Below are 25,618 nucleotides of genomic sequence, written 5' to 3'. Positions count from 1 at the left end.
GCAGCAATAGGGAATGGTTTGAGGAGGCCGGAGGTCGCCACCTTCTCCGCCTTGGAAACCTGGCACACCTCACATTCTCTGATCCATTAGTGTACTTCGCACTGCATCCCTTTCCATAACTTTATAGCTGCCAAGGTCAAAGCAACACTAGGATGGCCAGTGATGATGCACTCCTGGAAAACCTTCTTCTTGAAGTCATGCTTGGTGCTAATAATACCCATCCCTTCTTGAAATGGACTCCTGCTCTCTAGGTGTGATCCTTCTGGAACTAGATTGCCAAGGAAGGGATCCATACCCCTGCACCTCCACTTTAAAGTCGATTTCACTGGACAAACTGCTGCAAAGGCTGGATGAATCCGGCTTCTTAAACATCCGTGATAATGCGTACATTCGTCTTTCCCGGAATTTGATTGTAAAATCCATTGCTTGAAGCTGTTCGATCCAACATGTTAATACGTTGGCTGCCTTGAATCCACACCTGTGAAATGCATACTCTCAAAAGCATTAAAGCCGTGGTCCTGTTTTAGTTAGAACCGCCTACTCCCGCATCGGAAGTGTTTGTTTCCACCACAAACCTCCTGGTGAAATTTCTGGCAGCTAGAGCACTAGCGCCTCAAAAATGTGACATTTCAGTCTGCTGAAAGTTTGTTGAGTGTCGTCACTCCAGGAAAATTGGCCTGCTCAAATGATATCATCAATGGAGCAGCGATGGTGGTGTAGTGTTCTATAAACTTTCGGAGGTAATTACAGAATCCCAAGAACACGTGGAGTTGTTTCATTGTAGAAGGTGCTGGCCAGTTTCAAATCGCTTCCAATTTTGTTGGATCTGGTTTCATCTTCCCAGAAGCTAAAGTATTCCACCTTGTGCTTGGTAAATGGGCATTTTGCGAGCAGCGGAAAATCTTCCAGCTGCTGTAAGACAGTGTCCAACTTGTAGAGCATGGAGTTGAAAAGGTTATTCATCATCCCTTGAAAGGTGGCGGGGCTTTGGCGAGCCCAAATGGCATCACTCTAAACTGGTACAAACCACAGTTGTCAAGGTCAAAACTTACTCGCTGCTGATAAAGGAGCAGGAGCTGTTATATAATGGAAAAGGAAAATGTACACCAAGAATGGCCATAGCCAAGAGCAAAACAAAAAGAGAATAAAGTAAACGTAGCTTACCTTTACCTCCTTAACCAATTAGTCAACTCATAACAATAGTGAGTTTGGGAAGCCATCTTTTGGATTTGATAATATCCCAATCTCAGATCAAACTTAGAGAACCTTGCCAAGCTTGTCAATTAAGTCTTTGATCCTGGGAATCAGAAATTTACCTTTGATTGTCACCTTATTCCGCCCTCAGTAGTTTACACATAAATGCCAGGATCCATCTTGTTGATTGAGTACAAGGATGATTGGTCCTCGATGGTTCATGAGCTCCTTAATCATCCCATCCACCTCTTCATGGCTGAGCCTCACAAATAGCTTGCAAATTAATGTGGTGTATGACTCCTGTTGGAGTGCTTGCCTCATGTCACGCAGGAGTCATGAACCTGAGTGTCGACTGTCTTGTTCCACAGCCAACTTAAACGGAATATTCTTTCTCTAATACAGCCTAAAAAACTCTTTTGGCTAGAACGTAGGCTGATTCCCTGCTTATGGGAGGATTGATCGTTTGTTTGGGCCACAGCTTCTAATATATAGCAATTAAGTAGTATGTGGCAGCCAATAATAAATCTTCATCATATTTTGAGGCATCAATCTAGGGCTGGGTTAACAGTAGTGCACTGCTTACGTATTTGATGTAGGCTAAGCTCTACCTTGTTTTCTTAAGAAAGCTTATGGGCATCCGTCTCTTGCAAAGCCTGATGCCACAATATGTCAAACAGTTTACTGTATCTACTAGATCTAATGCAGAAGGGTCTTCAAGGTTATAAAAACTAGTGAGATTATCAATATGAATAGATTTTTTCTTGCTCTTGCGGTGCATGCTAAAAAATGCATTGCTCACAACGAATTGCAAGGCTGGAAAGCATGTTATATGTGAGAAGCCTGGGAACTTGGAGTGGCACCTGCAAGTATGTTATTTTGGCACTTCTGTAAAGTGTGTGGACCAAAGTTAACTCACATATGCCCAGTGGATATAGTTGTTAGAGACATAAATCTTTTGGAGTGCATACACCAAAAATGACTTTGAGAAGTAAATGCTATGCATAACTTCTAATCAAAAACTTTTTGATGCATATCCTCGATAGCATGAATGTAGAATCATGCTATTAGTTAGCATGAGTCTACATTCCTCATGCTAACTGTGTTAAATGAGCATCATCTACTATGCTGAGAACTACCTTTTATGGTAAATAATTAGCTTCAATGTTCAATCTTTATTGATATTTTCTTATATACCTCTCTTACAACCAATACCTGCACATTACCATGCAATGTGCCACAAAGAAAGCATCATGTTTAATCTTGTCACTAATGCTCTTTCTTCATAAGTAGCAGATGAGCTTGTAGAAGTAGGATCACTACTAAACCACTGGTATGATGGTGGACTGATGGTCCTTTTAAACTTTGTGCATGACAACAATAGCAAGGCTTGAGGAAAATCATGTATAACTTCCAGGATATTAGACATGGCAAGATGCTAGAATGCCTAAATACATGCTTAAGGAAAATAATTTGCTACGGCAACACTTTTTTTTGCTTAATAGTACTTATTAATCCAAGATAAAAAATTTATAAACACAAGATTAATCTTATTTCATATCAACCATTAGATGGTAGAATAAAAAATAATATACTAGAAAGTTTTTAATAAAGTTTATAAATTATAAATACAAAATTAATCTAAATGAATAACAACCATTAGATGGTAGAATATCCTAGAATATTCAAGCATATTCTAGGTATATCCACTACCATCCTAGTCCCCCTACAGGTTTGCTTAAGCAAACCAAAAATAGTTTAATATAATGCAACTCTTGTAAGGGTATGGGGTTTTAGAGAATACTTATATATATATATTCTTGAATAGTTAAGAATATTTTTAGAATAAAAAAGATATTTGTATTTATCTTTTATTAATATAACTATTTTATAAAAAGGAAAAAAGTTGGTTATGTCATATTATATGATAGAAGTCTTGCAATTAGATGAGCATTATTGATAGATCAATCCATCCACTTGTCTTTCTCTCCTCAATATTGCCATATCACACAAGATCCTAATCTCAATTGATCATGGATATTATGCTGGAATTTCAAAGGGAATGAGGAGAGTAGGAAAACCATTTGGACCTAAATGATTTTTATACATATTGGGCTATATGCACCTTTTTTCCAGTAGTGAAAATGCACAATAGAAGCATTTAGAAGCAACATTGAGACAATATTGCAATCATGATCGTAGAGTATAAACTACCTTACTTCTTGTTATTATGCTTTACCCTTATCTGTTTCATATGTATGCCTTCAAATGCAAACTACATAGCAGTGTTATAATGATTTACTATAGGATAACTATAAAGTGGAACTTAAACCCTTGGATATGTGAGCCAAGAGTAGGGAACAAAATGTAAGTAACCAAAGAGAACGACTCAAGAGATGATCTATAGGGGTTCAAATATAGAAGAAAAGGGCCCATGAATAAAAGTGCACCCCTTTTTTCAATCGATTAAAAGTCTTAGGATATTTGATTAAGTGTCCTTAGGTTTAAATAATACCGAGCTGAGTGACTTCTCGGGAATTCTAAATCCAGAAGCTTACATTTGGTATTAAATAGGTTTCGGGTCCGACTCTATTAGTTGGCTAGGGGAATTGCACCACATATTGATTGATATTTGACAGGTTCAATTTGCTCTGGTTGGGCTCGACCCGAGTGGTAGGGTGTCAAGGGAGTAGGGCTCTCAAGAGAGCTGCGGCTCTCAACTTCCGTTCACAAGGATGTGAAATTAGAGTTTTTAAGCATATAATTAAGGAGTGAAGGAATTGGAGCAACATTAGTACAGTCCTAGAGTAACTAGCATCCCAATGCTAGGATTAGCATGCAAAATAGAGTCAAATGGAGTTTGGCACTATTTCAGTATATTAATGGCTTAAAGTGAGGATATGATTAAGTTATCATTTGATAAATTAATAGAGGATAGGAACCACCAAGATCATGATAGTTTAAAGATATAGAAGTAATAATATAAAAAAATCAAAAGCAAGTATATCATCAAGAAAAATCAATGATAAGGCTTAACTATTAAAGATTGCAAATAATATGCTAAAAAACTTACAAAAAATAGCTTAAAGAACACAAAGTATTAACAACTAACAACCAAAAGTACTCATAAATATCACCCAAAGGAAATAACATCCTAATCTAGCAAAACCAATTTTAGCAATAATTAATAAAATAGAATGAATGTTATAAAGCCAACAAACACTTATTCATGCAAATTATCATATTAGCCAGTTGTGAGACATAATCTCTAAGCCCCAAAGTGGAGCTAAAAAAGCCAAAGTGGAAGCCAAACAAGCATAACATGTTTAGACTAAAAGCTTGGAACTCAAAAAGTCATAAGCAAGAATGGAGCTCCAAAAAAAATGCTTGAGAAAAGGGACACAAGAAAATTAATATATGACATGTGGAAGTGTTGGGACTAAGTCTGAGATGGACCCGAGATGGAGTCCGAAAAAGAGTTCGAGATGGACCCGAGAAGGAGTTTAAGAAGGAGTTTGAGATGGAGTTTGAGATCGAGTCCAAGATAGAAACCAAGACTGGGATTGAGACTGAGGCCGAGAATGAGACTAAGACTGAGACTAAGTTTGAGACCGAGTCTAAGACCGAGACCGAGTTTGAGTCTAAGACCAAATCTGAGTCCAAGTCCAAGTCCGAGTCTAAGGGTGAAAGCTTAAAGCAATTTGTAAGCGACTAAATTTTCCATTCTACTTTAGTCACTTAACCACACCTCCGACCACTTGGAGGAGTCTCATTCACAACCTCCTTAAGTCCAATTTAGGACTTGGGACTTGCTAGTCCCAAGAATGGCATCCATGCCACTCAACCCTTGCACCTGGTCCAAGTGCTCCACGTGTCCGATCCCAAGACCGACACCCCAAAGTACCACCGACATACTAGCCCGTTACGCTAAGGCCATGCCCCTTTACCTTGGTCATACCGGTGGTCTAACACCACCTGCATCACAATCCCGTCTCTCAAGGGCTGGACCATCCGTCCATGAGTGATCATTCCAGATCCACTCCTTAGCATCCTTAGGATGCCCACAGACCTGGGGAATTGCCTTCCCCAAAGTCCCTTTGTCAGTTCCTACCAAGTCCCTTTCTGCCCCTGGCCGTGTTTGCCAACACTGCCACTGGATCAAGGCCCACAGGCCTGACCACTAAGTCCCATGGTCCTTTGGGACTTCCTCACCACACGATTGTGTCCTTGGTCACTACCCCAGAGGATTGCTCCTCTTCCTTTCCACAGTCTAGGCCTTTGGGACAACGTTTCGGAACACCGTGGTCTTACGCGAGCCACCTGGGTACTCTCCCCGCCTTTCGCCTTTAGGTGCTCTAGCCATGGGCTTAGAGCAAGGTTCCATTGAGCCACGCCTGGTATCCAAGTAGGTAGTGCCACCCACACTTGGACTGGGAGCATCGGCCAGTCGATCTCCCGGGGGAACTAGAGCCAGCTCTTGAACACTTCACCAAGCTACCCCGCTTGTCGGTCCATGTTCACTCTAGTCTTGGACTTCCCAGTGGTCAGCTCATCACCCAACACTGGGTCTGGCCTTCCTAGGCCAAACTGGCCTTTCCTGGCCAAACTGGCTCTACTGCAGTCCTCCCCCTTACTATACTTTTGGAGCTTACCAAACCCCCCAGGGTCTGGGAGACGAACGCTTTGGGCTTTCACCCTCTCAGACTCGAACTCGGACTCGGACTCGGACTCGGACTCGGACTCGGACTCGGACTCGGACTCGGACTCGGACTCGGGCTCGGGCTCGGTCTCAGCCTTGGCCTCGATCTCGGTCTCGGTCTCGGTCTCGGCCTTGGTCCCGGTCTCGGTCTCGACCTTGGACTCCATCTCGGGTCCTTCTCGGACTCCATCTCGGACTCCATCTCGGACTCCGTCTCAGTCCATCTCGGACTCCATCTCGGACTCCATCTCGGACTCCATCTCGGACTCCATCTCGGACTCCGTCTCGGTCCATCTCGGACTCCATCTCGGGTACATCTCGGACTCCGTCTTGGTCCATCTCGGACTCCATCTCGGACTCCATCTCAGGTCCATCTCGAACTCCGTCTTGGTCCACCTCGGACTCCACTTTGGGTCCATCTCGGACTCCACTTCGGGTCCATCTCGGACTCCATATCGGACTCCATCTCGGACTCCACTTCGGGTCCATCTCAGACTCCGTCTCAGTCCATCTCGGACTCCATTTAGGGTCTGCCTTAGACTCCATCTCAGACACTTCCACGTGTCATGTGTTGGTCCTTTTTGGGTCCCTTTTTGGAGCCTTGCTTATTGCTCGCTTCGTGCTCGCTCCTTGAGCACTTTGTTGGGAGTTCCACTCCCACTCTCAACCTTCCAAGTCAGAGCTTTTAGTCCAAACGTGTTACACTCGTTTGGGCTTTCGCTTTGGCCACTACCACGTGGCACCCTTTCCGGCTCCACTTTGGGGCCTAGCGATTTTGTGTCTCACACAATTGTCTCGCAGACCCTAGAGGGTTTGGTGAGCTCTAAAAGTATAGTAAAGGGAGGACTCTAATGGAATTAATTTGGCTAGGAAAGGCCAATATGACTAAAGAAGGCTATATCTTTATAGTGGGTGATGATATAACCATGAAGGAGTCCAAGGCTAAAATGAACATGAATGGACAAGTGGAGTAACTTGGTGAAGTGTTCAAGAGTTGACTCTAGCTCCCCAGGGAGATTGAATGGTCTTCCCAATCCAAGTGTGGGTGGCACTACCTACTTGGATACTTGGCATGGCTTATCGGAATTTTGCTCTAGCCATATAGCTAGGGCACCTAGAGGTGGAAGATGGGGAGAATACTTACAAGGCTTGTGTTGGATTGTGGTATTTCGAAATATCGTCTCAAAGTCTTGAACTGTGGAAAAGAAGAAGAGTAAACCTCTTATATAGTGACCAAGGATACAGTCACATGGCACAAAAGTTCTAGAAGTCAATGGGACTTAGTGGTTAGGCCTTTGGGCCCTGACTTAGTGGCAACGTTGGCAAGCACGGTTGTGGTCAGAAAGTGACTTAATAGGGACTAAAGAAGGGATATTAAGGAAGGGTTTTCCTTGTCTTTAGGCATCCAAAGATGCTAAAGTGTGGTCATGAAATGACCACTTATGGATGAGTTTGTGTTTGCCATCTTAGGTATTTTGGTGGCCCGGGGGGCTAAGGTTATTCAAATAACCTTGGCCCTCTGAGCCACCAAAGTGCCTGAGGTTGAGCTCGGGCTTGCCACCTTAGGCACTTTGGTGGCCTAGGGGGTCGAGGTTATTCAAATAACCTAGGGCAGTATCAAGTAGACAAAGATGTTCTGGTGATAAGTCTCTCAATTGCTTTATATCTTATGTAAGTAGTATGTTAAACAACTTACATAAGATAACTTAAGGAACACAAAGTATCATCAATTGACAAGCAAAATGCACTTGAATGTATCATCTAAAGGAAATAACATTCAATATATTAAAACTAACTATAGCAATAATTAACAAAACACAATAAGTGTTGCAAACACCAATAAACACAATGTTCATGCTAACTATCGCATTAACCAATTTGAATAAATCTTGGTCAACAATATTAAAGAACTCAAGTTGTTTAAGCAATTATTAGCAACATCCTACCGATATTTCAAACCCAAGAGACCAATTTAAAGCAAATCATAAAGAACATGCAGTATTGCAAAAACCCAAAAACCATCAAAGAAAAAATTAACAATCATAAAAGATCATCAATTATTCCATTAATAAAAAGATGCATAATTGTCATTGAAGATCCCACTATTTTGAAGAACGGTAGATCATTTTATATCAACAATAATTAAGTAAAAATTTTGATAAAAATAATCAACTATCTTAGATGATAGTCAATCATCACCAATGATTGCTAGATGCAAATACTAACTTCAACATTAAAGTTAATGAACCAAAAATGCCTTCCCTAACAACTTCTAACAAATAGAATAATGAATATAAAACTTAAAGAACCAAAAGTTTGAAAAAGCCTATAGCCAAGTTTCACCAAATAATGATTATAAGTCTTGTATGAATTAATGTGAATGCCAAAGAAAAAATTGTTGGCAATATCTCCTTCAACATATCTATAAGCTAAACTTTGTAATGCAAAACTAATGAAAAACATTTCTACATCAATCCAAAAGCCAAGCACAACAAAATAGGTGGGGGGGGGGGGGGGGGGAGGGGGCTATGAGGGATTCAAAATTTATAGTAGGGATAGTGGGTAGATCATGAATAAGTGTTGTAAAATCATTATTATAATATTGGTAAATGTCATTATCACTCAAGTCTGCTATAAAATAAAGTTGTTTGATATTATGGACAAGATTCTACTTTTGAACAACAAATTGCTCAATCCTATATTTAAAGATGACAAAATAAGTTAAAATGGAGTTGAAGATGAAATTATAAAACTTACGCATTGATCATTTGGTAGGCCAAGATAAGTCTGTTGACATCAAGAGATCCCCTCATGTAGACATGGCTGATTGGGATATTAATATGGTAGATAGGATCATCACAAAAAATAATCACTAATACACTTCATCCAAACCCTTGTAAGCAACCAAAGAGAACGACTTGAGAGATGGTCCATGGGGTTCAAATATAAAAGGAAAGGGCCCATGAACAAGAGTGCACCCCCTTTTTCAATCGGTTAAGGGTCTTGGGATATTTGGGTTAAGCGTCCTTGGGTTAGAATAATACTGGGCTGGGTGACTTCCCGGGAAGTCTAAACTCAGGAGCTTACATTTGGTATCAGAAGGGTCTCGGGTCCGACTCTGTTGGTTGGCTAGGGGAATCACACCACATGTTGATTGACATCTGGCTGGTCCAGTTTGCTCCTGCTGTTAGCCCTATATCGGTGGTTATCGTCAATAATTTGGAATATTATCAAAAGCATGACCGAAATGACAAAGAGTTCATCGGATGGGGATCCTATTCACAATCTCAAGTATGATAGTAATTGTAAGGAACCGACTCCCCGAGATGCCATAGGCTAAAGGATCCCCAAAAGCATGACCGAAATGACAAAGAGTTCATCGGATGGGACTGAGTCGAAGATCGAGTCCAAGACCGACTCTGAAACTGAGTTCGAGATCGAGTCCGGGATCGAGTCCGAGGCCAAATCGGAGACCGAGTTTGAGACCGAGCTTAAGACAGAGTCCGAGATCCAAATCGGGTCCGAGACCGAGTCCGAGATCGGGTCCAAGATCGAGTCTGAGACCAAGTCCGAAGTCAGGTCCGAAGTTGGGTTCGAGGTCGAGTCCGAGATCAAATTTTAGACTAAGTCCAAATACTAATACGGGTCACGGGGTGAAAGCCCAAAGCGTGCGTCTCCCGGGGGGGGGGGGGGGTAGAGGTACCCATACCGGGCCGTTAGGCCATGCCCCGATGTCCCGAAGCAAGTGTTGCACCCAAGGCTTGGGATTTAGAGGGTCCCATGATCAAATCTTGTTGTACCAAGAGGCTTGGTGTGCTTGGCTGCTTGTGCCTACGGGGAGTGTAGCCGAACCTTAAGTCCAGTCTAACCCGGGGAGGGGGATTGGGAGGGATTTAGGAATCCGTGGATGGAAGGCTAACTCTCCATTGCTCGTGCAGTGAGTAGCTGAAACCAAGTAGGACCAAGTAGAAGCTGGTACAATAGGCAAGAACCTTGGCGAAGGAACTTAGCACAAGCCAAGGCAGTGTTGGTTGGATAGACGAGGTAAACTGGCAAATTGGAAAGGAAAAATTTGTGGCTTACAATTTGGTATTGGAGCCTTTTCCTCAGTTCTAGTGAAGGATAGAGGCGGATTGCTGGGAGATGGCAAAGGCAGGGCGGAAACGAACCAAGATGGAGATGGAACCTCCTCCAGAGCTGGAGCCTCCGGTCGAACAAGAGGCTATGGATGAGGAATCCTTGCATGAGGAGGACTCCAGTGAGGCAACTTCCAAACAAGAGTCCGGTGGTGAGGTTTGGTTGTCCAAGGCTCAATTAGACATTCTAGAAGGACAATTGGCACAAACCAATGCCCTGCTAGAGACTCTCGTACGCAAGTTAAAGCGTGACGAGAAGCGGAAGAAAAAGCGAAAGACTGTGGATGCTGGCAGCGCAGAGGGTGCGGACCCTTCGGTAGGGACTGAGGCAGAACCAAACAAGGTCAAACAGACCGAAGTGGAATTAGTCCCTCAAGCAGTTCCCAAGTACAAACCAAAGCCCCCACCAGTCTCCAAGGGAGTGAATGACTATAAGGTGGTGGAGGATTGGTTTTATGATATGGAGGATTACTTCTGAGCGTTGCGGTTACCAAGCTCGGAGAAGGTCCCATGTGCAAAACCATACTTGGCAGATAATGCCAAGTCTTGGTGGAGAACGACAGAGGCCAACGAAGGACCGGTGGCCACTTGGGAAATGATGAAGGCAAGGATTCGCGTAACCTACGTTCCTCCGAATGCTACTCTGCATCTAAGGGATGAGATAAGTAGGCTGAAGCAGACCGGAACCATTCAGGAGTATGTGAATGGGTTTATAGCAAAGAGGATACTTGTCACGGACATGGGGGATATAGATGCGTTCCATGCCTTCATATCAGGTTTGCAAACCTGGGCTCGCGGTGAGGTGATGCAGTGGAATTCGACCAACTACAAGGAAGCATTGGATGCGGCCATCAAGGTGCATTTCAACGATAACCTGCGAAAGGGAAACACGATGGGGTCGGGGTCCACATTTAGCAAAGGGGCCAAACCAAGGGGAACATATAGCCGAGGGAAATTCAAGAAGAGTTTCTCTAAGAATGAGTCCTCGGGGTTCCGAAAAGGCAAATCCGGTGGCCAGCGAGCAAGTACGTGGGGGAGTCAAGCGAAAAGAGACAAACCCACGGATAAGAAGGTCAAGTCGTATAGCAGTGTGGGAAACAACATATGCTACAACTGCGGTGAAGCAGGACACTTTTCGAGGGAATGTCCCTACCCGAAGAAGGCCAGAGCCAATATGGCCATCAAGTCGGGTGAAGTCCAAACTAAGGTATGTGATCCAGTCCCTAACTCAAAATTACTCATTACACGAGCAACTTTGGTAGAGAGTTGTTCGCGACATCTACTAACCCTCTGAGGGAAGCTCGGAGGTAGCTTTGTTAAGATTTTAATTGACACGGGTGCTTCGGATAATTTTGTGGTTGCAGATATAGTCCAGCAAGCCGGACTAATGGTGCAGCAGCTAAGCGAACCAAGGACTATAGAGTTGGTTCTATAGTCCGAGAGGACTATAGAGAGGACAACTCACTAAAGGAACTAAGGTAGCATTTTTGTGCTTACTCTCGGTGAAGAGTGGCAAAAAGACAGGAATGGAAGAAGTACCTTTAGTGATCCAGCGGGTGTTGGACCAATTCCAGGATACCATGCCGGAGGAGCTATCGGTGGGGTTGCCCCCCACACGACCGATAGAACATAAGATTGAGTTGGTCGAGGGTGCTGAGGCGGTGGTTCGTCCCCCGTATTGTTTAAACGAAAAAGAACTCAAGGAGCTCAAGTGCCAACTAGAGGAGTTGGTGGACAAAGGGTATGTTAGGTTGAGCAAGTCGCCGCATGGGGCGCTGGTGTTATTTGTGAAAAAGAAAGATGGATCTATGCGCATGTGCATAGACTACCGGTTGCTCAACAAATATACGAAGAAGAACAAGTACCCTTTACCAAGGATTGAGGACTTATTCGATAAGTTAGGAAAGGCAAAATACTTCTCGAGGATTGACCTAAGGTTAGGATACTACCAGATCAGGGTAGCCGAGGAAGATGTCAAGAAGACAACCTGTCGAACGAGGTATGGGAGCTTTGAGTTTCTGGTGATGCTCTTCGGGCTATGTAATGCGCTGGCAACATTTTCGGTGCTGATGAACCACATCTTTGTACCCTATCTGGATCACTTCGTGGTCGTCTATATTGACGACATCCTGATCTATAGCGGAGGAGCATGCCGAACACTTGGCGAAGGTGTTTGAGAAACTAAGGGAACACAAATTGTATGCTAAAGAGAGCAAATGTGACTTTGCTCAACAAGAGGTAAAGTTTCTCAGGCATGTGGTGGGCCAGGACGGGCTCAAGGTGGACCCGGAGAAGGTCCAAGCGATCCAGGAATGGGAGCGACCATCGAATGTACCTGAGTTGAGGGCATTCTTGGGGCTGTGCAACTACTACCGAAAGTTTATCAGACACTATTCGAGAGTAGCCCTGCCCTTAACGGACCAAACAGGAAAAGGGAAGATGGTATAGACAGCGGAATGCAAGGCGGCATTCGTCCACCTCAAAGGGAAGTTGAGGAAGGCTCCCGTGTTAGCATTACCAGACTTTGGAAAGGACTTTGAGGTAGAAACGGATGCTTCGGACTTTGCGTTGGGCGCAGTTTTGAAGCAAGACAACCATCCAATAGCGTTCTTTTCGAAGAAGTTGGACAAGGCTCAAAGGAAGTGGCCTGCCCACGAGAAGGAACTGTTTGCTGTGGTCAAGGCACTCAAGGAGTGGCGACACTACCTTGGGAGACATTTCAAGGTTTACACGGACAATGTGGCAATGAAACACTTCTTGTCACAGCCCGATCTAAGAGGGAAAAAGGGTCGGTGGGCCAATGCCTTGGCCGAGTTTGATTGTGAAATCCTGTACAAGCCTGGGAAGAGCAACATCATGGTAGATGCGCTAAGTCGAAAAGTGAGCTTGAAGTTGGCGATATCCAGTGAGACAACAACCTTTTGGGATGATGTGCGGACAGCATATGAGAACGATGGTTTAGCACAAGAAGTGTTGCTAAGGAATCTAGAGGCACGGGAAGCTCACCAAAGAGGTGAGCTGCCAATGGAAGAGAAAACGGGCTATGCGGAACGCAACGGATTCATCTATTACAAGCAAACGAGGGTGTATGTTCCAGAAGGGGAACTAAGGAAGGTAGCCTTAGAAGAGTGTCATGATGGACCTCTTGTGGGACACGGCGGAGTGCCCAAGACGATGGGCTTACTCAACAGGAAGTATCACTAGCCAGATATGGCTAAGGATATCCAAGATTATGTAAAGACATGTCCAACATGTTAGCAGGTAAAAGCTGTGACTAAGGCTAGTGGGGGCTTGTTGCAAAGCATCCCAATTCTAGATCGTCTGTGGAAATGTCTTACAATGGACTTTATCACGGGACTCCCCCCAAGCGAGGGGTTTGATGCGATATTCGTGGTGGTGGACCGATTTTCGAAGATGGCACATTTCATACCCACCACAACGGAAGTAGATGCGGAAGGTGTGGCGAAGCTGTTCTTCAAACAAGTGGTTCGAGTGCGGGGAAGGCTAGAGGAGTTATCTCAGATCGAGATAAGATCTTCACTAGTAGGTTCTGGAGAACTCTCCTAGAACAGTATCGCACCAAGTTGAAATTCAGCATAGCCTACCACCCACAAACAGGTATGGGGTATTAAGTCAAGTTGGATGGCACTAATGCTTCTTGACAGATGGACAAACGGAAAGGGTGAATAGGTAGCTGGAGGATTATTTGCGATGCTATGTCTCGGGAGACTAGACCAATTGGGTAAGTCATTTGGGACTTGCGGAAATGTGTTATAACAACTCACTACATTCGAGTATCGGGGTGAGTCCATGGGAAGTCATCAATGGGCGAGCTATTGAAGGTCCTGTGGAACTCGGCGTGGCCGAGTATCATAGAGAGTTACCCGTAGTGGAGGCATTCACGGTGGAAAGACTCAACATCTGGAATCTAGTGAGGGATTCCTTGGAACGAGCTCAACAAAGGCAAACCAAGTACGCGAACCAGAAGCATCGGGATGTAGAGTTCCAAGCTGGGGAGAAGGTGTGGCTGAACACCAAGAACCTCAGGCTACCAAGTGGGATCAGCCGGAAGTTGACCCAAAGGTAAAAATGCATGTATTCCTGTAAATGAATTGATCTTGAGTTCCTTAAGCAGATTCGCGGGGCCTTACGAGATTGAGGCACGAATCGGTAAAGTGGTTTACCGTCTCTGACTTCCTATACCTAGTGTTCCATGTGAACTTACTCAAGCCGTACTTTGAGGATCTGCTTCGCAAGGACCAAGTAAGACTTTTACCTGAGGTTATCCAAGGGGAAGAGGAATACGAAGTCGAGGCCATCCTCAATGCGCACAAGAGCAAGCGACAAGGACGCGAGGTGAGAGAGTTCCATGTGAAGTGGAAAGGATTCCCACACTGTGAAGCAACATGGGAACCGGAGGAGAACCTAGCGAACGCACGAGATTTAGTGGAGGAATTTCTGCAAGGCAAAACTCTATGTACTTATGCAAAGTTCAATTAAAATATCAATTTGTGAAGTTGAGCAATGGCATATGTTGGGACCCGAAGGCGCCCCGAAGGTAAGCTAATTAGCATGGGTTAGCTAGGTCGACCAAGCGTAGGGCACTACGCCCGACTCCCCACGGGGATGTTGAATCCGTAGACGTATTCTATGGAGGTTGGGTTCGAGTCCCAACCCCCTAGTAAAGCAAGGTTGGGTTCAAGTCCCGACCCCATACTAGGGTGTGGTGAGGTGAGGGGTATAGGGACACCTATATTCCGTTGTCATGGGCTCCTGGCCGGGGAGGCTAACTTAGGCACACCGCTAAGTGGGGGGATGCCTTCGGAGACATGGTCAACAAGTCGTAGGATAAAAAGAGACGTTCGATGTGGGCATCTATGGGTGGTGGAGTTGTAAGGAACCGACTCCCCAAGATGCCGTAGGCTAAAGGATCCCCAAAAGATGACCGAAATGACAAAGAGTTCATTGGATGGGACCGAGTCAAAGATCGAGTCCAAGACCGACTCTGAGACCGAGTTCGAGATCGAGTCCGGGATCGAGTCCGAGGCCAAATCGGAGACCGAGTTCGAGACTGAGCTCAAGACAGAGTCTGAGATCCAAATCGGGTCCAAGACCGAGTCCAAGGTCGAGTCCGAAGTCGAGTCCGAGATCGGGTCCAAGATCGAGCTCGAGATCAAGCCCGAGACCGAGTCCGAAGTCGGGTCCGAGATCGAGTCCGAGATCGAATTCTAGACTAAGTCCAAATACTAATACGGGTCAAGGGGTGAAAGTCCAAAGCGTGCGTCTCCCAGGGGGGCGGGGGGGCTGCAGGGGGTTCCAAAAGTATAGTAGGGATAATGAGGTCTAGGAACCAGTCTTGAAGGAACTCTCTAATGGTGCTTCCAAACTGACTTGAGGTTGAGACTGGGGCCAAGGGGCCTTGGGTGGGAGTGAGCATGGGCTTGGGTGGTGCCGGAGGGGCCACCCAGGGAAGTGCTCAAGAGCAGCTCCCACTCCCAAAAGGGAAACCGACTGCGGTGCTCCTAACTCATATGGAGTGGTGCCCCACTTGAGTACCTTGTGGCTCATTGGTCCTCGCCCTTCCTAGGGGCTTGGGCCTTCCCTTCGGGATGGAAGTGGGAGGGTAGAGGTAGCCATACCGGGCCGTTAGGCCACGGTGTTTCGCCCTGATGTCCCAAAGCAAGTGTTGCACCCAAGGCTTGAGATTTAAAAGGTCCCATGATCAAGTCTTGTTGTACCAAAGGGTGTTAGGAACCTGGAGGCTTGGTGTGCTTGGTTGCTTGTGCCTGCGGGGTTTAGGGTTTAGGACTGCCTGCGGGGAGTGTAGCCGAACCTTAAGTCTAATCTAACCCGGGGAGGGGGATTGGGAGGGATTTGGGAATCCGTGGATGGAAGGCTAACTCTCCACTGCTCGTGCAGTGAGTAATTGAAACCAAGTAGGACCAAGTAGAAGCTGGTACAATAGGCGAGAACCCAAGGCGAGGGAACTTAGCACAAGCCTAGGCCAAACTGGCCTTTCCTAGCGAAACTAGCTCCACTACAGTCCTCCCCCTTACTATACTTTTGAAGGTCACCAAATCCCCCAGGGTCTAGGAGATGAATGCTTTGGGCTTTCACCCGCTCGAGCACGGGCTCGGGCTCGGTAAACGGGCTCGGGCTCGGGCTCGGCCTCGGCCTCGGGCTCGGCCTCCGGCTCGGGCTCGGGCTCGGGCTCGGTAAACGGGCTCGGCCCCGGTCTTGGGCTCGGCCCGGGCTCGGGCTCGGGCTCGGTAAACGGGCTCGGCCCCGGTCTCGGGCTCGGGCTCGGTAAACGGGCTCGGCCCGGGCTCGGGCTCGGGCTCGGTAAACGGGCTCGGCCCCGGTCTCGGGCTCGGCCTAGGCCTCGGGCTCGGCCTAGGCCTCGGGCTCGGCCTCGGGCTCGGGCTCGGTCCTGGTCTCGGTCTCAATCCTGGTCTCGGTCTTGACCTCAGACTCCATCTCGGGTCCTTCTCGGACTCCATCTCGGATTCCATCTCAGGTCCATCTTGGACTCCATCTCGGACTCCGTCTCGGTTCATCTCGGACTCCATCTCGGGTCCATCTCGGACTCCATCTCGGACTCCATCTTGGACTCCATCTTGGGTCCTTCTTGGACTCCATCTCGGGTCCTTCTCGAACTTCATCTTGGACTCTATCTCGGTCCATCTCGGACTCCACCTCGGACTCCAACTGGGGTCCATCTCGGACTCCATCTCGGGTCCACCTCGGACTCCATCTCAGACTCCAACTCGGGTCCATCTCGGACACTTTCACGTGTGATGTGTTGGTCCTTTTGGGTCCCTTTTTGGAGCCTCGCTTATAGCTCGTTTCATGTTCATTCCTTGAGCACTCCATTGGGAGTTCCACTCCCACTCTCGACCTTTCAAGTTGGAGCCTTTTAGTCCAAATGTGTTACGCTCGTTTGGCTTTTGCTTCGGCCACTACCACGTGGCACCCTTTTAGCTCCACTTTGGGGCCTAGGGATTTTGTGTCTCACAATAGGTTCTCATGACCCAACAACATGCTTAAATATCAAATATTATACCTATCTATCTAACATCTGCAAAATGCAATTGAATACCCAATACTCAATCACAAAGACCATATCTTTGGATATTCATATTGCACTAACTTCAAGATCTAATATAAAGCCAAAACACTAAAAAAAATGATATGGATAATCAAGCTCTAAAGAAAAGTATATTAGAGTAACAATTATAATAACTCGAATAAGACTACAATTATAATAACTCGAATAAGACTATTTGGACGTTCTCTAGATAACACCAAAAGAAACACAAAAGAGAGAATAAGTGAACAATTATGAGAGATCTAGTGGTATCTCCCAAACTAGGGTAGTCCATCGTCAAGCTTTCCTGGGAAGCTTGGAGATGTCGAGTTGCCGGTGGAGGAGAATGCTGTCCCAATGAAACAAAAGGGTAACCATTCTCTATCTCTTTCTTTTGCATGTTGATCTCTCTCTAACTGCTTTTCCTCTCCAGAGAAGAGTCCCGCATGAGCAAGGGTATCGATACTTGCGGGAGCTGGAGTAAAACCATCAGAAAGTATGGGGGAGCTAGTGCTTTGGATTTTTATTGGAGAGCTCGATCGGATAAAGGTGGCCGAGGATCATCTGGTGTCCAAGGTATTTGAAGTTACCTTCAAATCTGATGCCGAGAAATCGCCTTTCTCGATCAATTGTCGTCACGAAGTGATCTTGTAAAGGTGCTTGATCCAGAGCCAAGAAATCTGTGATCCATTGGGAAGTGGATACTTTTTGGGAATCTGTTTACATTGACACGAGAACGATGCTCTAGTCAAACTGGTGGCCACTTTCTTGAACCGGCTATCACTGCTTAAGTTCGTCTCAGTATTCAACTCTCTGAGCCATATCGACCTCATCTCAGCAGGCTTCTATCTCTAGCATGCATCAATCCAGGCTTGTGATTTAGTGCCATCCTTCTTTAAGAGTTTCATCTGGCAAAGTTCTCCCGAGTTCTAAGCTTGTGTGTTTGTTTATAGAGCTGCTGTTCTCCTTATCATTCCATCGCCATTATCCGGAGATATCCAGATGTGATAGTAGAAAGGAGAGAATGTATCGGGGAGGACTAGCTGGATCGAAAACTTCCGGAAGTTGGAGAGTTTGGATTGAAGATGATCTTGCTAGCTGGATGAAGCGGACGCGCCGTTGGATCTCAGAAACATTTAACACTCGAGAAGTGGATGTTTTAGAGCTCACGGGCTTGCAAACTCTACAGCATGATCTAGACGAGATCGTAGCGCTGGCATGTTTGCAGTACAAGATCTCCTCGCAAAACATCGCCCACTCACGATCGCTGCCACTACTTTCTCTTCTTTGCAGGTGGTGGCGGAGGCTCCTCCTCCGGCGGCGCTTCCTCCACTGGTGACGGCGGCTGCTCAATCCCCCTGCTTGCCAGAAACGCCATGACTCGATCGCGAACAAGGCACGTATCGAGCTCCTCTAGCTCAAACACGGCCTTCCCTCCCAGCGCATCGCGCCTGATCCGGTTGGTGATGAAGATCACGGCCGCTTGGTAGTCACACTCCCTGTCAAACTCGAGAAATGGATAGAACACCGTCCCACATCCCCTCCCAGTGCCCGGCTGGTTCTCCACGTACGTGATGAGCTGCTTGTTCTTGGTGCTGCCCATGTTCTTCCCGCGAAATCCAACGAGCTTCTCCATGAGCAAGCTCCCCTTGCCGTAGAAATCCTCCACATCCTCGGCCTCCTCCTTGAGAACGTTGGAGACGTCCGTGAGGAGGGAGTAGGCATCCTCGCAGAGCGTGATCCTGGCGGTGATGATGATGTTCCTCCACTCGACTGTCCGGATTGGATTGGGCGCGTCCTGGCGGTAACGGCTCCAGGTGGGGAGTGGGATCCTGGCCTCAGACACCGATCGGTACGTGAGAGGGAAGAGGCGCGCGGCGTGGATGGCCTGGAACACCGGGTTAGCTCCCGAGCCTTCGCTGGTGACGCTGGCGTCCTCCTTGAGGTAGGCGTCGATTTGGGCCGTTGTGGGCGGTGGCATAACTGATCTGGTAACCGCAGGTGATCGAGATCGAGACGTGGGCTCTTCGATGCTGCCCTCGCGATCGAGAAACATTGAGGAGTCGTGGCAACCACAGCGATTAGGGTTCCTCGAAATATGCCACGTCAGACACAGTAGTTGGCCAATGGCCAATAAACACCGTCCACGTGTCACACAATGGCTAACTGGCATGGTAAAGGTAAAATGCAAAAGCTAGCCTCTACAAAAGGTTAAAGAATCAGTTAGAAGCGAGGCTAGGGTTCTTGATTGTAAGCGCAGATCATGGTAGCGATGGTGGAGGCGGCGGCATCGGCGGCGCAGGCCAGCCGCCCGGATCGAGCGGATCGCAAGGCCGTGGAGGCGGCGGCGGCGGCGGCGGAGGAGGAGATCAAGGCGCTCCAGGGCCGGATTGTGGAGATCAAGGCGCAGCTGGAGTCGTCCAAGGGCACCAGGTACGCGCAGTCGCCGGAGCTCGTCGAGGCCCGGAACAAGCTGGCCGTGATGAACGCCTCCTTCGCGGACAACCTCGAGGAGAAGCGGCGGATCAAGGCGGAGCTGGAGGCGGCGGACAAGATCCGCGAGCAGGGCCGCGCCGAGGCGCGCGCGCTGCGAGAGAAGTTGCCCTCCGCCGCCAAGCTGGAGCTCATCGACGCCGAGATCCAGCGGCTCGAGTACCGGATCCAGCACACGTCTCTGGCGATCAAGGAGGAGAGGGGCGCGATGGCGCAGCTCAAGGAGCTCCGGCGGTCGCGGGAGATGGTGGTGGAGTACAACCAGAGGATGGAGCAGATCGCCCAAGAGCAGGAGCTCCGGGGCGCGGCGCTGGAGCGAGCCAGGGAGAAGGACAAGCTCCTGACGAGCCTCAAGGCGGAGATCAACGAGCTCAAGAAGACCATGGACAAGATCCGGGAGAGCGAGGCCGCCAAGGCGCTGGACACCTCGGCGCTGGCGGCGGAGAGGAACAGCGCGTACGAGAGGATCAAGAGCCTGCGGGAGGGGATCAACGCGCGGTGGTCGGAGTTCTTCGCGAGGGAGAAGGTGGCGAGGGAGAGGCGGGCGGTGGCGGCGAGGCAGAACGAGGAGAGGAGGCGGGCCGAGTGGCTGGAGCGGGAGAAGATGAGGAAGAGGATCGCGGAGGAGAACTTTGTGGAGAAGTATACCGACGAGATCATCCTGTGCGAGCAGCTGGGAGCGTACCTCCTGAAGCTCACGCCGGTGACGCCGGTGGAGGTGGCGGAGGATAAGTTGCCCGAGACGCCAGCGTCGAGGGAGGCGGTGGCCAGCGTGGAGGGATTCGGGACGATGCTGCAGAGCAAGAAGAACCGGAGCGAGGATGAGGGCTGGTTTGCCGGGAAATCGAAAGAGCCCAGTGCTAGAGGCAAGAAAGGAAAGGGCGCGGTACCTCCGAAGGAGAAGCTTTGCCTGTCTCTGGACGCGCTCGCCTCCTTCGCGAAGCTCGGCATATCGCCTCCCTCCACGGTCGGGGAGGCGAACAAGGTGGTGGAAACGCTCAAGACCAAGAAGGGTGATTTCGTCAAGCTCCAGGCCTCGGCGAAGGCTGCGAGGGAGAAGTCGGATGCAACGGGAGAAGCAACGAAGGACGAGATGCCTGAGAGTGAATTCCCGAAAGTTGACGAGGCTCTTCCACAGAAGCTGGAGGAGGAGGCGGTTGCTGTGGCAGCCGCTTGAAAACAAAAGCAACCTTTTTGTTCTTCACAGTGCTCACACACAGATTGATTGAATAAACGATTGTTTACGCGTTTGTTACCTGCGTGTCCACAGGAGCTTGGAGCTTACCTGCGGAGTAGTAGCTCGAACTCGTCGAATAAACGATTGTTTACTCGTTCGTTAGCTCTGTGTCCACGAGAGCCTGGAGCTTACCAGCAAGTAGCTCGAACTCGTCGTCTCGTTTTATCATGCACAGCCGTATGTAGCGATTGCTGGCTCCAAATGCTCGTCCTGGACGGCCATTTATTCCTGCTGCTGCGAAAATCGAGTGACAGTCTTCCTCTTGCTCGCAGCGGATCCAAGCATAAGCTGCAAAGAGCTCACGCGTAAGAATGTAAACAGGTGTCATACTTTGTGGCATACCTGGAGAAGGAGACACTTCTTTCTTGAAGAAGGAACAATGCTGAGAGTCGACTTTCTGAATAGAGAACCTGGTTGAGGCTTTGAATATCTCCGCTAGTGTCTGCCAGCGTGACTGAAGTGTGTGGTAGCCGAAGTCAAACATCCGCGCTTTGTGGCTTCCACCATTTTGATATCCATCCAGCACTGATTTGATCAGCCGGTGGGCTCGCAACTGTGACTCGCGAGAAACTCCAATGGTTGACACCGCAATGTACATGAACATCTTCTTGTAGACCTCAATGTCTCTCACCAGCGCCCATCTGTTTAAGTTGGTTCTCAGAGTCAGAGTTGGATCACATATTATAGAAAGAGTTTGCTTACCCGATTCTGGAGCCCGCATGGCCGGTGGTTTTCGACAGCGAGAAGAGCATCACATCCTCGTCCAGAGCTCCAGCGATGGCAGTGTAGTGCGGCCAGTAGTACGCCTTGTCGTGGATAATCTTCGCGTTCGTTCCTTTGTAGACAGGCTCTAGAATCGAAGTGTCGGGATTATTAGGAGCAGCCAGAAGCTCCACCACTGAAGAAGGATCGAATGCTTTCTTCTCAAAAGCCGCCACAGCATCACCACCCCATTGGAACTTGGAAGAAGAAAGCACGTCGACTTGTAACTTGTAAATCTATGGTAGCCAAGCAAAAGCTTAAGAACCAAGAGAAGGAAAGACCGAGAAGCTTACCATGTAGTAGGGTGCTCTAGTGACAACAGCGCCAGGCTTCTCCGGAAACGAATCGGAGAGGGCATTGAGAGCGGCGGCAACGAGCTGCATGGAACCAGTTCCGAGAACCAAATACTTGTCCTTGACGACGGCATTCCCGACCAGTTCATGGAGCTCCCTAATGCTGTCTTCGAGCTCTTTTATCACGTACACAAGCGGAAGTTCTTTGTGCGCGGGCGAGGATCCCTTCTTCTTTACGCTGTAGCCCATTCTATACCAGCTGGGCATGAACACGCCGGCATCAGCTCCGTGCTCCATCCAGAAGGGCTCCAGGAAAGTTGGATCGCCACTGCAAGCAAGTAGGAAGAAGGTTAGGATTGACCTTTCTATCGAAAGAAAGAGAAGCTTCGTGCTCTAGCAAGAAGAGGATAAAATCTCCAGGCACAAAAGCAATAGAAATCTAGAGCTTGAGGATCTTACGCGTCGGCATCGACCATGCAGCCATGCTGGAGCTCAGAGCAATTCACGCCAGTGTAGCAGTCGCTACACTCGCACGCCAGATCGCTGCCGTCGTTGAAAACCCTACCATGCCCCGAGCAAGAAGCTCGCAATGCCGGCCCGGATTCCCGCTCCATCCAATGCGGCCCGGGGGACGGAGAATCCCAGTAGAGATCCATCAGTCTCACCGCCGCAATCGAGCAGAGGCACACAGCTGCCGAGAGAATCATCTCCCGAGCCGCCATCGCTGGACGATAAACTAGAGTTTTGGGGCATATTCGCCGAATCATTTCAAATTTAGGGCACAGGAGAATATGCCTCATTTAAATTTTACTTCGCGGGATCTAGTTTTTGGCACTTTCACGAGCGAAGGGCATCTTCTCCGCACATTAAACAACAAAGCACAGAACAAAATCAAAAGAATCGCGCCCGCATTGTGAACCGCATCATGTCCCCACCAAATTTTTCATTAGAAGCTCTAAATGCCCGGCTTCTTGACCGGAGCGGATGCGCATCCCCAGAAATCCCAGAGCACTGGTCACACAAATATCACACTCGCTAACATCACGGAATAGAAACAAGAAAAAAAAAAAAACTGTTCTTCGAGTCCCTTTCGTACCAAAAGGAAATGTCAAAACTTCACCTCTTTTCTTCGATCGAGTCGTGTTCCTGTGCTGACACCTCTCGCTCGCTCGCTCGCTCGCTCGCCCGCCCTTCCTGCGAATTTAAAAACGCGAGCTTTTGTTCACAGCTGATCGATCGACAACGAAGTACCTCGCTCGCCAATCGCAGCTTCCACGACAACTTCGCCGGGAGAGGCTAACAGATCTCCTTCCTCGCATTCCATTTGCTTCCACTGGCACCAACAAAGCAACGTTTAGTATTCCATTGTTGGCCCAGGAACAACCATGAAGACAGAGCATCTAAGTCGAGACATATCAAAGAGAAAAGTGGGACCTTTGGAGAGCGCATTGCGGTGCATATACCAGGAAGATGGAGAAATATGCTCCCATCTAGGGGTCCGCGCTCCTGTAAGAGATCCACGCACCTATAGAAAAACGGAAGTTTAGTCCGGAGGAGCGTGCTTTCCCCAACTTGAAAAGTTGTCCTTCCTCTTCCAAGAAAGAAAAAAGCTCTTACCTTTCCTGCGTGATGGCGAGTGATCTTGATGTCGACATGGCTCTGGAGCAGCAAGTGGAGGAAAATCTCTACTGGTATCAGGCTTGCTCGATCGATCCCTGCGCCACCAAAGTCTGTGATATCGATGTGATTCAAGGAGGGGACTTGGACTTACTTCCAGTGTGGCCGGAGCTCGAGGAGCAAGGTATTACTTCCGCCCTCCTGGACTCGCTGCTCGAAGGGGGAGACGAGCAAGAGCAGCCGCCGGCCTCGAAGGTTCGCAAAAGACTCCAACCGAGCAGTCCACATTCTGTTCTTGAGAAGGTCTCTGAGAGAAAGGACGAAGTTGGAGGAGCTGAGGATGATAACGACGACGAGGACGAGGACGACGATGCCCTGTGCGAATTCCTCCACCAAAGCCTGGAAACGGAAGCCTGCCTGGATTTCTCTCCAATGAATTTCGATGACTTCCAGCTCCCTGGAGACCCCGAGCTCGATCTCCAGCACCAGGAGTTTTTCGGATGCCGTCTATTCCATCTTCTTCTCGCCGGAGCCGAGGCCATGTTTTCCCAGGCTCTGGATCTCGCCAAAGTCATACTTTTCCGCCTCCGGGAGCTCACCTCCTCATGTTCTTCCAGCGGTCCGGTCTTCCAGAGACTAGCTCTGTACTTCACCGAGGCTCTCCAGTCACTCCTCGACGGTGCCAGGATCACCAAAGTTGCGAGCTCTTGTTCTATGAGCTATCTCGATTCGATCACGGCTTTCCAGGCTCTCCATGAAGCATCCCCCTATATCAAGTTCGGCCACTACGTCGCGAACCAGGCCATCCTCGAGGCAATTGGCGACGATAAGAGAGTTCACATCCTCGACTACGATGTAACTCTCGGGATCCAGTGGCCATCTCTTATGCAAGCTCTGGCTCTTCGCGAAGGAGGCACTCCGCATCTCCGGATCACCGCTGTATATCGCCCTCACTCCAGGCACCAGCTCGCCAACTTCCAGGAGACCAAGGAGCGTCTCATGGAGTGCGCTGCTGCTTTCAAGATCCCGTTCTCCTTCCACCAGGCCAAAGTCGAGGACGATGAGGATTCCAAGCTGGTTGGCCTGAAGTTGATCAAGGGGGAGACGCTCATTGTCAACTGCATGCTCCACCTCCTGCACGTACCGCACAAATCGCCGTCGTCAGTGCTCTCGTTTCTCAAGTCCGTGCAAAAGTTCTCACCGAGGCTGGTGACCTTCGTCGAGGAGGAGGTGGTGAGCTGCTTGAGCGCTCCAAATACCGTGGACAAGTTCTTCCAGGCACTCCATCACTACTCCGCCATGCTCGACTCGCTGGAGGCGAGCTTGTGCGAGACCACGGCTCACATACTCGTCGAGCGCGCGTTCCTGGCCACCAGGATCAAGACGGCCCTCATCGCTCACCACCACGCGCACTCCAAAGTCGAGTGGTCGAGCCTCTTGCACTCGGCCGGATTCCACCGAGTTTCACTGAGCAGGAGAAACATTTGCCAAGCCAGGCTGCTGCTGGGACTGTTCAAGGACGGGTACCAGCTCAAGGAGCATCACAGCGACGAGGAGATTGAAAAGTTGCTTCTTTCCTGGAAATCGAGACCACTGATTGCTGCTTCCGCTTGGACCTGCAAGAACAAAAGCTCGGACGGATCAGAAAACGAGCAGCAGTGAAAAAGAAAACACGAAAGCTTGCCAACCTTGTCGTCCGAGCTCGGTAAAATTTCCATTCAAGTATATAAGTAGAATACATGATAAGAATTAGTCACCACTGCTTTCCCTTGCCTCAAAAAAGAAAGAATGGGTAATATATACCTCTAAATTCGAGATCCACAACATCACACTCGCCTCCGCAAAAGCCTGCGAGATATAAAACCGGCAACCCGTTCAATTCGAGTGAAGAGGGAAGAACAAGAGAAAGTTGCGTGTTTACTTTTTTCTCTTTTGCTGCATTCTCCAAAAGCAAGCCACGATTCCAAAGCCACAGCTCGCCATCCCGATCCCGAAAGCTGCTCCGATTGGTACTGCTACACGGCTGGTGCTGGAGCTCTCGTCCGGTACCGCCACTTCGGCTTTGGATGACTTTCGCAACGCTGCGTCGAGCTTTTCCTCCGG

General features: G+C 48.3%; 4 protein-coding genes across 8 annotated transcripts in view; 1 reads left to right on the top strand and 3 right to left on the bottom strand.

The window, feature by feature from the left end:
* The first annotated feature begins 19,385 nt into the window (after positions 1-19,385).
* Positions 19,386-20,861, top strand: LOC9633984 (cingulin). The gene has a single exon (XM_002965723.2). The coding sequence runs from the start codon at positions 19,386-19,388 to the stop codon at positions 20,781-20,783; it is 1,398 nt and encodes a 465-aa protein (XP_002965769.1). The 3' UTR covers positions 20,784-20,861.
* On the bottom strand, positions 20,828-22,719 carry LOC9635338 (tryptophan aminotransferase-related protein 3). The gene is made up of 5 exons (XM_002965388.2): positions 22,358-22,719; positions 21,899-22,226; positions 21,546-21,841; positions 21,186-21,484; positions 20,828-21,131 (listed from the first exon to the last, which is right to left on the bottom strand). Exons 1-5 carry the CDS (start codon positions 22,696-22,698, stop codon positions 20,932-20,934), a joined length of 1,464 nt encoding a protein of 487 aa, XP_002965434.2. The 5' UTR covers positions 22,699-22,719; the 3' UTR covers positions 20,828-20,931.
* Positions 22,698-24,091, bottom strand: LOC112344840. Of its 5 annotated transcripts, none has more exons than XM_024670306.1 (6): positions 23,670-24,083; positions 23,516-23,628; positions 23,333-23,423; positions 23,150-23,231; positions 22,995-23,092; positions 22,704-22,909 (listed from the first exon to the last, which is right to left on the bottom strand). In XM_024670306.1, exons 1-6 carry the CDS (start codon positions 24,055-24,057, stop codon positions 22,854-22,856), a joined length of 828 nt encoding a protein of 275 aa, XP_024526074.1. In that variant the 5' UTR covers positions 24,058-24,083; the 3' UTR covers positions 22,704-22,853. The 5 variants fall into 5 exon arrangements, with proteins under 5 accessions (XP_024526077.1, XP_024526073.1, XP_024526074.1 ...); XM_024670307.1 differs by having other exon boundaries at positions 23,019-23,092; XM_024670308.1 differs by having other exon boundaries at positions 23,019-23,092; positions 23,516-23,613.
* Positions 24,092-25,112: 1,021 nt separating this feature from the next.
* Positions 25,113-25,618, bottom strand: part of LOC9635337 (sulfhydryl oxidase 2) — a 2,449-nt gene continuing 1,943 nt past the window's right edge. The window contains exons 12-14 of the mRNA XM_024670388.1: positions 25,436-25,612; positions 25,204-25,362; positions 25,113-25,131 (exon numbers count right to left, since the gene is read on the bottom strand). Coding sequence (XP_024526156.1) covers positions 25,342-25,362; positions 25,436-25,612 — 198 coding nt within the window. The 3' untranslated portion in view covers positions 25,113-25,131; positions 25,204-25,341. The remainder of the gene's footprint in view (positions 25,132-25,203; positions 25,363-25,435; positions 25,613-25,618) is intronic.

The sequence above is a fragment of the Selaginella moellendorffii genome, unplaced genomic scaffold (genome assembly GCF_000143415.4).
Source record: "Selaginella moellendorffii unplaced genomic scaffold, v1.0 SELMOscaffold_6, whole genome shotgun sequence".
Lineage (NCBI taxonomy): Eukaryota > Viridiplantae > Streptophyta > Lycopodiopsida > Selaginellales > Selaginellaceae > Selaginella > Selaginella moellendorffii.
Note: the sequence above shows the minus strand (reverse complement) of the source record. Positions and strands in the feature narration are given on the sequence as shown.